This window comes from Ochotona curzoniae, unplaced genomic scaffold, assembly GCF_017591425.1.
Source record: "Ochotona curzoniae isolate NIBS_2020 unplaced genomic scaffold, NIBS_Ocur_1.0 scaffold_4812, whole genome shotgun sequence".
Classification (NCBI taxonomy): domain Eukaryota; kingdom Metazoa; phylum Chordata; class Mammalia; order Lagomorpha; family Ochotonidae; genus Ochotona; species Ochotona curzoniae.
Window position 1 is genome coordinate 1,223,415 of NW_024467124.1, and position 12,862 is coordinate 1,236,276.

Below are 12,862 nucleotides of genomic sequence, written 5' to 3' on the forward strand. Positions count from 1 at the left end.
TATTCCTCGGCTTTTTGCAGGTAAACTAAACATTTTTTTCCATTCATTGAAAAGTTATACTCTGTCATTTCTTAGCTGTATAAATTATAACAGAATGAGAAACTAGACCTAGGATTGGTATAAACTTGAATCTGTTCAAGCAAAAGCTTCATAAGCTTCTATGCAATCATCCTTTGTTTTAAAAAAGAAGTATAGATCAGCCACCATCACTATTATTCCTGTGCTTGTGGCAGCTAGGGGTGGCCAGCTCATGGGGACCTGGGGGTACAGGTTTGCAGGAGACCGGTGGGTAGTACTGGTAGGCGCATGTGTGGACCTGGGAGCTCACACTCAGGCAGGTAAAGTGAGTGTGGGGATTTCCCCATGTGCTTGGTTCTGGGTAGGATGGGTGGAGAGGAGGGGAGGGGAGAGCCCCAGGTTAGCATGCTGGGCTGGTGAATGGGATTGGGAAACTGTGAATGGGCCTGGATCTTGGGCGTGTAGAGCGAAACTGTCCCAGGGCAGCACTCATACCATTAGCCAGAAGTCTGGGCTGGGAAACCCATGTTGCAGGTGAGGAATGATTTCTGAAAGACTCCCAACAACAAGGTCACTCACTGTACTTGCAGTTAAGCAAGGGGGCTGAGACCAGGCAGTTTGGAGGGGAGAGGCTGGAGGACTTTTATGGGTCAGACTGTTTCATCAGCCCACATGGAAGACCCAAGTTGGGCTAGTTAGCATTGACCATACCCAACCACCGCTCAAGAATACACACTAAAGCTAGGGCTAGGGGTCTGCCTGGAGGGGCTACATCACAGTACCCAGCAGTGAGCGTCAGAACAGGAGATGAGTAATACTAGCCTGGGTCATGACACTAACCAGCATATCAGAGAACCAGGTCCAGGGGCAGAGTCTGTAGAGGGTATGTGGAACTGTAGAACTGCAATTTCTGCTACCTAGCTTAAGTGCTGGGGATGATGATGGACAGAGCTAGGCTGGTCAGGGAACCCTCTGACACTCATGGGTACTGGGATAGGGAACAGGCGGAGCTGGTCCAGGCTGCAGTACCCACAGGTGCACCCAAGAATGGGGTATGGGACAGGACAGGCTGCAACATCCACCAGCTAAAACAAAGGCCAGGATGGAGGGGGGTAGACAATGCTGGGTAAAGGCCTTGTACCCACTGGCACATGTACAACCTTGGTCTGGGGGTGGACCTGGTGGCAAAACTTGGGAAAGTCCCCTAGTGGGCCATAATTGCGACTGGTGAGCATGTGGTTCAGGCCTGGCTGTTGGTCAGACTAGGTAAGGTAAATCCACCCACTGGCAAGTGTGTGGTTTGGTTCTGGTGGGGGATGAACTGGGCGGGACTGGGCAGGGACAGGCCAATCTTAGCCCACCAGAATGTATAGAAGGCAGGTTGGAGCACAGGTCATGCTGGGCTAGGCTATCACACTTACTAGTTTGCATGAGCCAGGGATGGGAGCAGACTGGGCAAGGCTAGGCTAGAGCACTGGCCAGGGAGAATTGGAGGCAATTTGGGACAGATCAGGCTGCAGCATCTGGTGGCAAAGGCTAAGACAGGGGATGGGCTATGCTGGGTTGGGTCAGGGCAACTACTGGCACACACAAGATCTGTGGCTGGGATCAGGCCTGGTTGGGGAGCTAAGGGGATTCCCTAGCTAGGTTGTGGCTCTCACTGGTTAGCATGACACCCAGAATAGGGGTGGCAATCTGGGTTGGACATGGCTGCAGTGTCAGTCGGCACAGGTGTGAACTGGGTCTGGGGTAGACTTGAGCACAGACTGGGATACACTCCAGCACACTGGTGCTCATGAGAGCTACAGTGGGTGTAGGACAGGCTTGGCTAGGTCTCGGCCCCTGCTGAATCATGCAAGAGCTGTGTGTTGGTATGGACAGGTAGGGCTGGGCTGTAGCACCCAAGAGTAAAAACAAGAATGAGTGTGAGCTGGTTGAACAAGGCCATTTATTTCTGCCAAGACTGGAGGTGGACTAAGGCAGTCTGGGCCAAGGACCCACTGTGTGCATCAGATCTGTCACTGGGAAGAAACCTGATAGAGGAGCTTGGGGAACTCCTCTGTCAGGACACAGTCCCTGCAAGTGAGCTCAATAAACAAGGATGGGAGCAGCCCAGACCAGGCCAGGTTACAGTAACCACCAGCATGTGTGTGACCCAGGTCTGGGGCAGGCCAGGTTGGGCCAGGTCATAATACCCAGTTGCGGATCTAAGAACCAGGATGGGGTGTGAGACAGGCTGGGTCAGGTCGCAACACCAGCCAATTCACATTAGGGCCTGGACTAGTGGTTGGCTGGTCTGGCTAGGCTGCAATACTCATCAGCGTGAGCTGGAAATGTGGGCAGACTGAGCCAGGCCAGGCTGTAACATCTGCTGGCAAATGCTGAGGTTAGGTGGGCCATGCCAGACTGGGCTGCAGCACCCACCAGCACATGTGGACCTTGCTAGGGGCAGGGTAGGGTATGGGCCTGGGAGGGAGATTGTGAGAGGCTCCCCTGCTGGGCCACTGCTCCCACTGGTGAATGTGAGAACTGGGACTGGGGGCCAACTAGGCCAGACAGGGCTGCAATACCTGTTGGCCTGTGTGTAAACTAGGCTAGACAGGGCTGCAATACCTGTTGGCCTGTGTGTAAACTAGGCTAACCTATTGTACCCATTGGCACATGCATAAGCCAGGGTAAGTACAGGTTGTTTGGACTTCGCTGCACCATCAGCTGGCAAGTGTTGGGACTTGGGGAAAATCCTGTCAAGCTAGACTGCAAAACCACCTGAAGAGTGCAATACATGGCACACCGAGTGGGTCCAGTGGGGAGATTGTGGGCTTCTCTCTAATGGGCTACAACTCTCACTCGTGATCATGAGAACCAGGGTTGGGAGCAGGACTGGCTAGACAGGTGGTAGTACCTGCTAACATGAATGTGGGCTGGGGAGTGGAGTTGGTTCAGTAGGCTTCAAAACCCATTGATGTGTACGAGAGCCGAATGGGATGTAGGATAGTCTGGATCAGTCTACTGCACAAACTGAAAAGCATAGGAACCAGAGCTGGGGGTAAGCTAGTGGGCAGGTTACTGGGAGTGACTCTGACTAGGCTGCAGCTACTGCTAGTGAACCTGAGGGCCAAGTATGTAATGGGCCAGGTTGCGTCGGGCTGCAGCATCCACTAGTTTATGTAAAAGAGGGGGCTAGAGACAGAACTGACCCAGGAATTACAACTACTAGTGTGCGCATAACCTGATGTGTGAGACTGACAGAGCCGGACCCCCTACTGATAAGCACACATAAGAGTCAGATCTGGGATCACTTCAGATGAGGTTTCTTTGGGGATCCCCCAAATTGAGCCACTGGACCCAGCTCCAGCCATGGGGAAAATCAGATACCATGGAGTGCTTGCAGAACTGGGCCTCCTCAGCGGCTTATATGAAGCAGTGGTCAGCATACCCAGATGCACATGGAGGATATGGCAGTCCATTGGGGCATGCAGAGGACATGTGGTACCACAGCAGAGGAAGGAGGGCAGAACAAATTGGTCAACTACCCCAGCCAAGTGTTGGCATCAAATTCTGGGCAAATGGAAAATCTAAGGTGAACTGTGTCAGCCAATGGACCTTGGAAGGATTTTCTCATCCTTAAATTGGCGAGATAAACAGCATTTCAGAACCATCGAATTATTGAAACCACTTGAACATAACCCTTGGAGCATGCTCCACATCAGGGATCGTGGGATGACATCGGGTGGCGGTTGTCCATTCCCGGGTACTGAGGCAGTTAGGAGGCTGAGTTGGCTTCTCCCTTTGTGTCCCTCCTTCCCCAGATACAAGAAGAAGAAAGAAAGAAATATAGAAACATGGGCTCACCCACCTTCCCCTATACCTCGACCTTTCCCACCCTAATGAACTATGAAGCCATCAAGAATAAACTTAAAAACAAGAAAATCCAAATAACAATGATAATTATATATTATGTATTCAATTAAGAAATTAGCCTACTTATTAGAAGTTAAATGACATAAAACTCAAATAAGCAAGAAACACACGAAGGCTCACTTAAAGATTACAGCTCTGGACAAAAATATTGTCTGCTCCTGTGAAAGGAAACTGAAACAAGTAATTACTTTTTAAGGTAAAGCCATCTCTCCTCAAAAGAACACCCTACTTGCATCAGAATAAAACCATTTAAACAATACCCGATTACCTCACATCAAAGCCCTTCCAAGTCCCTCAGTCATTTCTTCTAATTAGAGCTAATAAAGATGTGAATTTATATGCTGACTGAGGTTTGCCACAAATCCCTAGAAAAACCCATTGGAGAAATTAACCAAAGTGATTCCGGTTGGTTTCTTCTCTCCAGAGCCAGTCCAGCCTTGGCTTCCCTACCTGACAGGTGCACCTCTGCTCTGAGCAGGTTTCAGCATGACTGTCACTGTGTTGTCAGTTTGATTCAAAGGTGTCTCCAGTTCATAAGCTGGCATCGAGGGTGCTGGGGAAAAAGGCACAAGACAGAGACTCATTCCTCAATGATCTTCTTGGGTGTATTTCCCACAAACTTCTACAAAGGCATGAAGAACGCAGAGCACATACTGTAAATTGCCACTATCAACTGACCACGAATGAGCTTAATGTCTATTCCCTACACAGTGTGATAACTACTCCAACCAGGATATAATGACCTCTTTGAGTTGAAGCTGGAAGCTAGGAGGAGGGGGGTGTGCAATCTGCATTGTATTCTGGCTAGATGGATGTAGTCAGTTTGTGAAAATTAATTGAATCGCTTCTCGGTCTTTTGGCTAAGATCAAGTGTGAAAATTAATTGAGTTGGACACTTAGAATTTGTGTATTTCACAATGAATACACTATCCTCAATAAATCATTTACCTTAAAGGCATATTTACATTTTTATAATGAGTGTTTAGACCATAAAGAAGAACCTGACAGCTATTCATCTTAGTAGAACAGGGAGATTTGGAGAGGACAACAGAGCCAGAGACACTTGCCAGGATTAATCAGTGATAGCTCATGTACTCTCAGGAAAAGCACAATAGAGCACAACAGTGGGAAACATTTGAGAATGGAAGAAAGACTTGCGCTTGGCTTTTTGTTGTGCTTTGTTTTTAAACAGCCTAAGAGCTCGTTCTCACCTGAGCTTCAGCTATTTTTGAAAGCTGGGGGAAATGACCTTTTGTAGCAATCTGAAGAGATAACATAGCCAGTGAGCAAGGCAAATATAATTTTACTAATGCTGGTTCTCTTCCCAAGTGAATCCTGTTCACAGGGCCATGTCCTGGCATTCTTTCCTATATAGACTGTAATGTCTGATTTTATATATGTATAAATCTCTTCTGTATCTCTGTCCCCAACACTGAGGAGACATGCCATTAGGTACAGCAGTAGGGGGTGCATTGGGAGGTCACCAACTTTCCACAACCCAGATGTGGAAGTACCTAACTTAATAAGAAAAGAAGAAATGGTTTCTTAATCAGTTTACAAAGTTTTCCTGTATACAAAGCAGTTTTCATGAAACAAGTATGGGTTACTTCTTAATTCCATACATTGAATTTTTCCATATTAAAAATTAACTCCAATTCCATTAAACATGAACTCTGATTCTTCACACAGAATTACATTTTTATATACATGAATAGCTCCTTTTTCTTTGGTCCATGAAAACTGGGTGCATGAGCTGTAACTTTTAAAATTATGCAAATCCAATAATATTCTTGATAAGCCTGCCTAGGCTAACTCACTTTGGGATAAAACTATAGAACTAGGTGTGCCAACAATGGTCACAGTTATATTGATAAAAATTTTTATCTAATAAAAACAGAAAAAGCAAGTCTTCTGTAAGTGAATACTCCCTTTAAGAGAATAATCTCTGAAATGGGGTTTCCTGTCGAGAAAAACTTCAGTGAAGATACAGATTGCCATGCATTTCCTACTTAAGTACTCATGATACATTCATGCAATAAATAATATCACCTTAAAATATGTAAGCTAAAAGTCGCTTAACATCGAAGGGGAAGCAAATGCAAAAATCTATGTTATGGTTAGCAGGAAGAAGTTCTGGAGGCCTACTGAAAAATTAGGATGGCCACAGATAAAGCCCTTTAAAAAAGTTAAATGTTTGAAGAAGTAGACATGTTTACCCTGACAAGTCATCATGTATGTGTATATATTTTTATAGAAATAATACACAGTACCCCATAGATATATTAAGAAATAAAATAGAAATTAATTTAAAATGAATAATGTTAACTGGAATCCAACTAACTATATCCAATGATTTTTCTACTCAACCCATATGTATCACCTTCATCGCATTTTAAGCTTGTTGATACTGATTTTTATTTTCTATTTCTATGTATTGTTCTCACAGCCTAATGCTTTATGTTGCATGCCAAATATACATCAGTTTCAAGTTTGTGCTCATAAATCAAACCTTGCACAATGAAAAATTATCCTTTAAAATATACCTGTTTAAAGGCAAAACTTCAAATCTCTTGTCTCAACACCTAGCAGAACGCTTGCAATACTCCCTTTGTGGATATTCCCTTTCTTCAATTCCAAACAAAAATTTTCATAAACCTATGTATAAGGGGGCAGTAGAAAAATCAAGCTAGATATTCTCACAGTAATCCTGGCTGATAAAACACTACCTCCTTCCCGCACTTCCATCCCATCTGTCCCCCAGCAGAACCGTGGAATCCAAGAAGCAATTCCTTCCCTATATATACTCAAATAAAGGGGGAGAATGGAAAAAAAGAACATGTCCCTAGAGCTTTGTTGTGGTTCAATATCCCAGAACAGAAGTCAACATCACTTTCTCTAGCTAGACATCTTCTACATACCTGAAAGCTATTAGAAAAAAACTATCAAATTATGGATGGTACAACTGAGACACTAAAAGCCAAACAGCTGGCAGTCAGAGGTGTCTGGTGCCATCCTGAATGCTGTCCCTGTTTTCAGGATGGGAAAGCAGTAATGGTCCAAGTCCCGAGGAAGACAGGTCCTTCGGGGAGAAGAACCCACGTGGTGCTGCCTTTCTGCTGATCTCCATGGTTCATGGCTTACTATGGAGGATTTTACAATATTGCTGCCCTGGAAATGAGGGCTTGGCCATGAGGATGAGCCTAGACTCTCGCTCGCCTCCTACCAAGTCCTGCAAGGCAAGTTATTAACGTGACAGTGAACACTTCTAACAGGGTCCTTAGGCTCTGAAGTGACACGGATTTATAGGATCCACTTAACTCCATGTGTCTAAATTTCAGAAATCCAGAGGTGTTCATTTGAAAAAAAAATATGCTTAATGTATGTAAGCTTAGCATCATCCTTGATAACAGGAATGAAAAAGTACAAAAGCACTGCTACCAATAAGTCTTTGCCGTGAACTTGCAATACCTGATATTTTGGTGGTGAACTGGTTTGTTGCTGGAGGCCCAAAGCCTTTAGCTGTGCTCGCTCGGATGGTAAATGAGTACGTGGTCCCAGGATACAGTCCGAAAAACAGAAAATGAGTTTCATTTCCCAATTTTGAGACTCTTCCACTTTGATTGGATAAATCTATTTCTGGGTCAAAGGAACTGACTGCTTTGTAGGTGATCTGCAAAAGAATAAAAAAGTGTTCAAGAACTACAGCAGATGGACCCAGATTGTATTTTTATCCAGTAAACCCTTGTGATGCGTGCACTATCAGGCTCTTCATGATAAGTTTTTCCTTCTCTCTAAGACTCTTCAAACCCCGAATCCACAGAAGGGAAGCAGGTGCTCAGCCAAAATAGTTCAGACTTACTACCTTTATAGACATGGAAACTTAAAGCCGGTAGATCAGAACACAAAGGATGAGCTCAGATTTGAGCTTACACCTCCAAGTTGTTTGCTTTCAGAATATCATTTTGTAAAACTACAGTACAGTTGTTTTAGTGTAAAATAGGCAACTAGCTCCAACAGAGAAGGCACCAAGAGGAGGAGGGCCTCAGCTCTACTGTAGGGGCCACGTAGCGCTGAATAGAATATTGCCTACTGGGAGCAAGGCACTTCCAAGTGTTTTCCATCAGCGTAACCAAAGATATCTGCTCTAAAAGTGAGTCCCAGCTACACATCCGTGCATCGTGATGCTCTGTGAGCAGAATGCTACCCATTCTAGATGTGTACGTGGGTTTTTGCACAGAACTCTGTTGTACAACAATTTCCTACCATGCTAGAAAATGTCCCCTGCCCTGTTCAACAGGGAGACCACCAGCCACACGTGGTGACCCACCACAGCGCTTGAGGCTGAGGTGCTGTGAAGTTTCTCCTTGTTGATTTCCGTTAATCCGCCTTTAAAGGTAAATTGCCACACATGAGCTAGCAGCTGCCTTCTCTGGCAGTGGTTTTAAAAGTTTTCACTCTGACTGCCATGCAACATATTCAAAACCTGTCAGATGAGCCCAGCATGTTTGAAAATAAATTTAACATAGGTACCTTTAAATTTTGCCCTTTTGAATGATTTTTCAAAGAATTTCACTAAGAGTAGTTCATCAGCTATTCAAGAAGATGCACTTCAGTGGTGATTACTAACTTCTACTGGTGGTAATGACATAATTTTTAAATGGAGCATATTCCAAAGTTTTAAATTGCAAAACTGAGCCTATTTCTCGCTTGTAAGTAGGTAAACCGACTTATAATTTATGTGCATGAACACTAACACTGTTATTATACAACGTGATAATTGACATTCTTTCTTCTTATATTTACACCGTGTCATTATAATTAAGAAGACCTCTCCGAAAGTGTATTTAGAACAAATCAGCTGAGCTTTGGCAGAAGAACGTTTGCTGTATAGGTTAATCACCGTGACGCGTGGCGCTACCGGCGTCAGGCAGAGTACCACTGTTAACCCCTGACCGACTTTCCTTAGCATGCGCAGCACGGGAAGAACAGACAACAACACAGCAGCTGCCTGACAGCCAGGTCAGCCGCTTAGCTTGGGGAAGGGCCTGGGCTCACCTGCATCTCCATGCTGACACCCACAGAGATGGTTACAGGTGACACAGCTACACTGAGCCAGCCCACAGCTTTCCTACTCACTTCCACACACACTCAGAACTTTCTGAGTGCCTCAGATGTGCCAAGCACGGCATTCTGCACTGGGGTTTCATGTGGTGTTGTAGATCTTGTCCCTGCCCTGCACACAGCATGTGTCTGGCAGGAAAACGGGGAAGCAATACATCGACCAGGACAGCACATAGTTATAACAAAGACCATCACTGTGCCCCAGAGTTAAGTGTCTTCTTGCTGACTGTATTGCCCAACTACAAACGTTAATGGAACATAAAGACATAGGGGACAAATTCCTTAGCCATGTGTTTCTAATTCACCTTCACCTGCTTGTCCAAACATATTTCAGAATATGCATGCAGCTTTGTGACATCACACGGCCGCTGTTCTGCATAGTTATACTGTCCCACAAACAATTTCGATGCTTTTCCAAAACTGTTCTTACTCACAGACTTTCCTCCACTGTGGCTATCTCTATTCCAGTCACTCCTTCCATCTGAACTACAAATGGAACACACTTTGCAAGCACTGTCATCAGCAGGCGGAATTCTGCCTCAGGGAGTTAAGAACCTGGACTAGATAAACTGGAAATGAAGAGACCTACAATATGGAAATAAATAATGCCAAAACACTACGTCCGATGGCAGAAACAAGCGGGGCACAAAGATAAGGACTGCTGTGGGGCAGAGAGGGATATATGCAGGCCACTCAGGACAGTCAGTGGGAGACCTGCTAGGGGTTGGCATGAAGCTAAGGAGAGCTGGACTCTGGGGAAGAGCTGGATGCACAAGGAGTCGGGAGAACAGCCGAACCGGGGAGTGTACAAGGGGCACAGTTAGAGACCAGGAAGCAGGTCCGTGCTATTCTGGGGCTGGAGAACTGTCAGCAGCTATCCCATGCTGCACCCGGCACCCCAAAAGAAGAAATTTGGAAACACATAACTCAAGTCCTGGGGGCTTTTTGGTTACGCAAATAAAATGATCTGATTTCCCCAAAGGCAAGAAAGGTGACTGAACAAGAAGCAGGTGTTGCAGCATTATCAACACACCACTGCACAGTGCACATGAGGAAAGGGGGTGCCTGGGGCTACAGGACAGAAAAGAAGTGGCAGATTTTAGAGAGACAAAAAGGTCAGAACCTGCAGAGACACTGGACATGCATGGCAGGGGAAAGAATCCAGGATAAGTTTGGTGACCAGGGCTTGAGCAAAAGGCAGTCCCACTGATTAAGTGGGATGGAATGAAGGAAGATCAGTTTACAGCCAGATGTGGACACACCAAGTTTTAAATGCAACTGATATTAAAGTGGACATATATAAGGGCCATCTGAACAGATAGTGAAAGTCAGAATTAAAAGATAAGTCCACTTGGTACAAAAAGTTTTGAAACCCACAGAACGCATTTTTTTAAAGATTTGTTTTATTTATTGGAAAGTCAGATATACAGAGAGGAGGAGATACAGAGAGGAAGATCTTCCATCCGATGATTCACTCCCCAAGTGAGCACAACGGCCGATGCTATGCTCATCCGAAGGAATCCAGGAACTTCTTCCGGGTCTCCCACATGGGTGCAGGGTCCCAAAGCTTTGGGCTACCCTCGACTGCTTTCCCAGGCCACAAGCAGGGAGCTGGATGGGAAGCTGGGCTGCCAGGATTAGAACCGGCGCCCATATGGGATCCCGGGGCGTTCAAGGTGAGGACTTTAGCCGCTAGGCCATGCCGCCGGGCCCCAGAATGCTGTTTTTCTATCACCTTTTTGAAAACCCCTTGCAGCAATGGATTGCAAGGCTTTTGCATGCCTAAGTAAACCTATCTTTTTGCTTCATTTTTCCACAAGCATTTTGAAGTACCTCTGATGTACAACATAAAGCTGGGATGCAAGAAACGAATGGGTAAGAAATGGAGACTTGAGGGCACTCAGTACCCATCTGACATGGTCTGAAATGAATGAGCTTATCATTGAGAGGAGATTTAGAGGAAAGAAAGCCTCCCAGTACTACCCCCAATGAAAACTGGCATTTACTTATTTCATACTTTATGTAATTATTTAAGAGACATGGAGAGACAGAGAGGAAAGGGTGGGTGCAGACACTCTATTCAATAATTCACTCCCTAAATGCCCACAGTGCCTGGATGGAAGATGGATATTGAGAACCTTACTTGATCAATCCACTGTTGCCTCCCAGAGTACGTATTAGCAACAAGTTGGAGTCCGGAGCCAAAGCCAGGGGTCAGAGCTAGGTAATATGATGTGGACTATGGACATCTGAAGCGGTAGACTAAATGTCTACTCTGAATACTGATATTTGATGTAGGATAGAGGCGCATCAGCCAACCAGGTGCCAGGAGACCAGGAAGAAGAGCATAGAAAGAGCTGTCACAGACACCGAAGCTTACGTGTGTCTTCTGGGATGCTGTCTAGATTAAGATGGGGCTGGAAGGTTGTTTGTATCTGTCTAAGACTCAAGCCAGAATTCCAGTTTTGTTTACCTGTAAAGCTATCTTTCCAAATCTGCCCTAACAATCTTTAGCATTCTCTGACTGCCCAGAGCCGTGACTGTGTTTATACGATTTATAAGGCAATGAACCAGGGAGCACAGCACAAACTCTTGATTCGTTTTAAATCATGATTTCAATATGCCAGAGGAATTGGAACATTTCATGTAATTACATCTTATTTCTGAGGAGTGACTGATGGCTGCTGCTTCTTTTTGATCCCACTGTGCTCTGTAAATATTTGGCACTTGGTATATATTTCCCTAAGAGACTCCTGGGGAGCGCAGGTGCCTGCACATGCTGTAAACACTTACACGGCGGCATGTCTGTGCTCCACTGACAGACTGTAGTGAAGCTCAACCACAGAATGTGCCGTTTCCCTGGGGCCAACGAGCCGGTGTCTGTGTAGGTGCAGGACTCACTGAGCTGGGGCTTTAGAAACTTTCAGCCACAATCCTTGGGTAAGAAACTAAAAAGTGTGGAACCTTTCTTCTTTGTCCCTAAAAAAATGCAGTATAGGAGTTGGAGTCATGATGAAGCAGGTTAAGCTATTGCTTGTGATATGGGTACTCCATATCAGAGTGTTGGCTCCACTTTCAATCCAGTTTATTGTTAAAGCGCCTGGGCAAGGGAATGGGTGACAGCCCAAGTACCTGGGCTCCTGCCACCCATGTAGAAGATCTGAATAGAACCCCTGATTACGGGATTCAACTTGACTCCTCTCTTGTGGCAGCCATCTGTGGGAGTGAATCAACACATGGAAGATCTCTCTCACTCTCTACTAAATAATAATTCCATTCTGTTAAATAATCTTTCAAAATGTACATATACACTCATTGATGTACTCCTAAAAATTGTAAATCTCCTTCTCCATCCCCATAAATCTCCTGTGCATATACAAGGAGAAGTCGAAATGTTCATGGAAAGAGTAAGGAGTGCAGTAGGTGAAGCCACTTCTTTGTCACCACCCTGCTCCAGAGCTTTGTTTTCCATGCTAGCTGCTGCACACCTGACGCAGCTGCCCACTGACATACCTGGGAAAGCAATGGAAGATGGCCAAGAATGAGGACCCTGGCAACCTTGAGGGATATTCAAAATAAACAATTTTCAAAATTTCCTATCCTATGGGTTTTCTGAAGTTCCTATGTGTGTGTATACCAAATCTTTCGCCAGGACCTTGGGAACCAGGAACCAGGAACACTCCTGAGGAGTGGGGACAAGCTGTTTGTGTGCTTTCCCTGCTTGCCACTGAGGGCACACTCAGTGAACACCTGCCAGCAGAGTAGCAGTGGTCAACATACCAGCAAATATTTCTATGCTCAA

General features: G+C 45.4%; 1 protein-coding gene across 3 annotated transcripts in view; it reads right to left on the reverse strand.

The window, feature by feature from the left end:
* PTPRM (protein tyrosine phosphatase receptor type M) overlaps positions 1-12,862 on the reverse strand; it is a 773,655-nt gene that overhangs the window by 280,260 nt on the left and 480,533 nt on the right. For all 3 annotated transcript variants that reach the window (XM_040970558.1, XM_040970557.1, XM_040970559.1), the window contains 2 exons: positions 7,408-7,609; positions 4,390-4,492 (listed from right to left, as the gene is read on the reverse strand). In XM_040970558.1, coding sequence (XP_040826492.1) covers positions 4,390-4,492; positions 7,408-7,609 — 305 coding nt within the window. The remainder of the gene's footprint in view (positions 1-4,389; positions 4,493-7,407; positions 7,610-12,862) is intronic.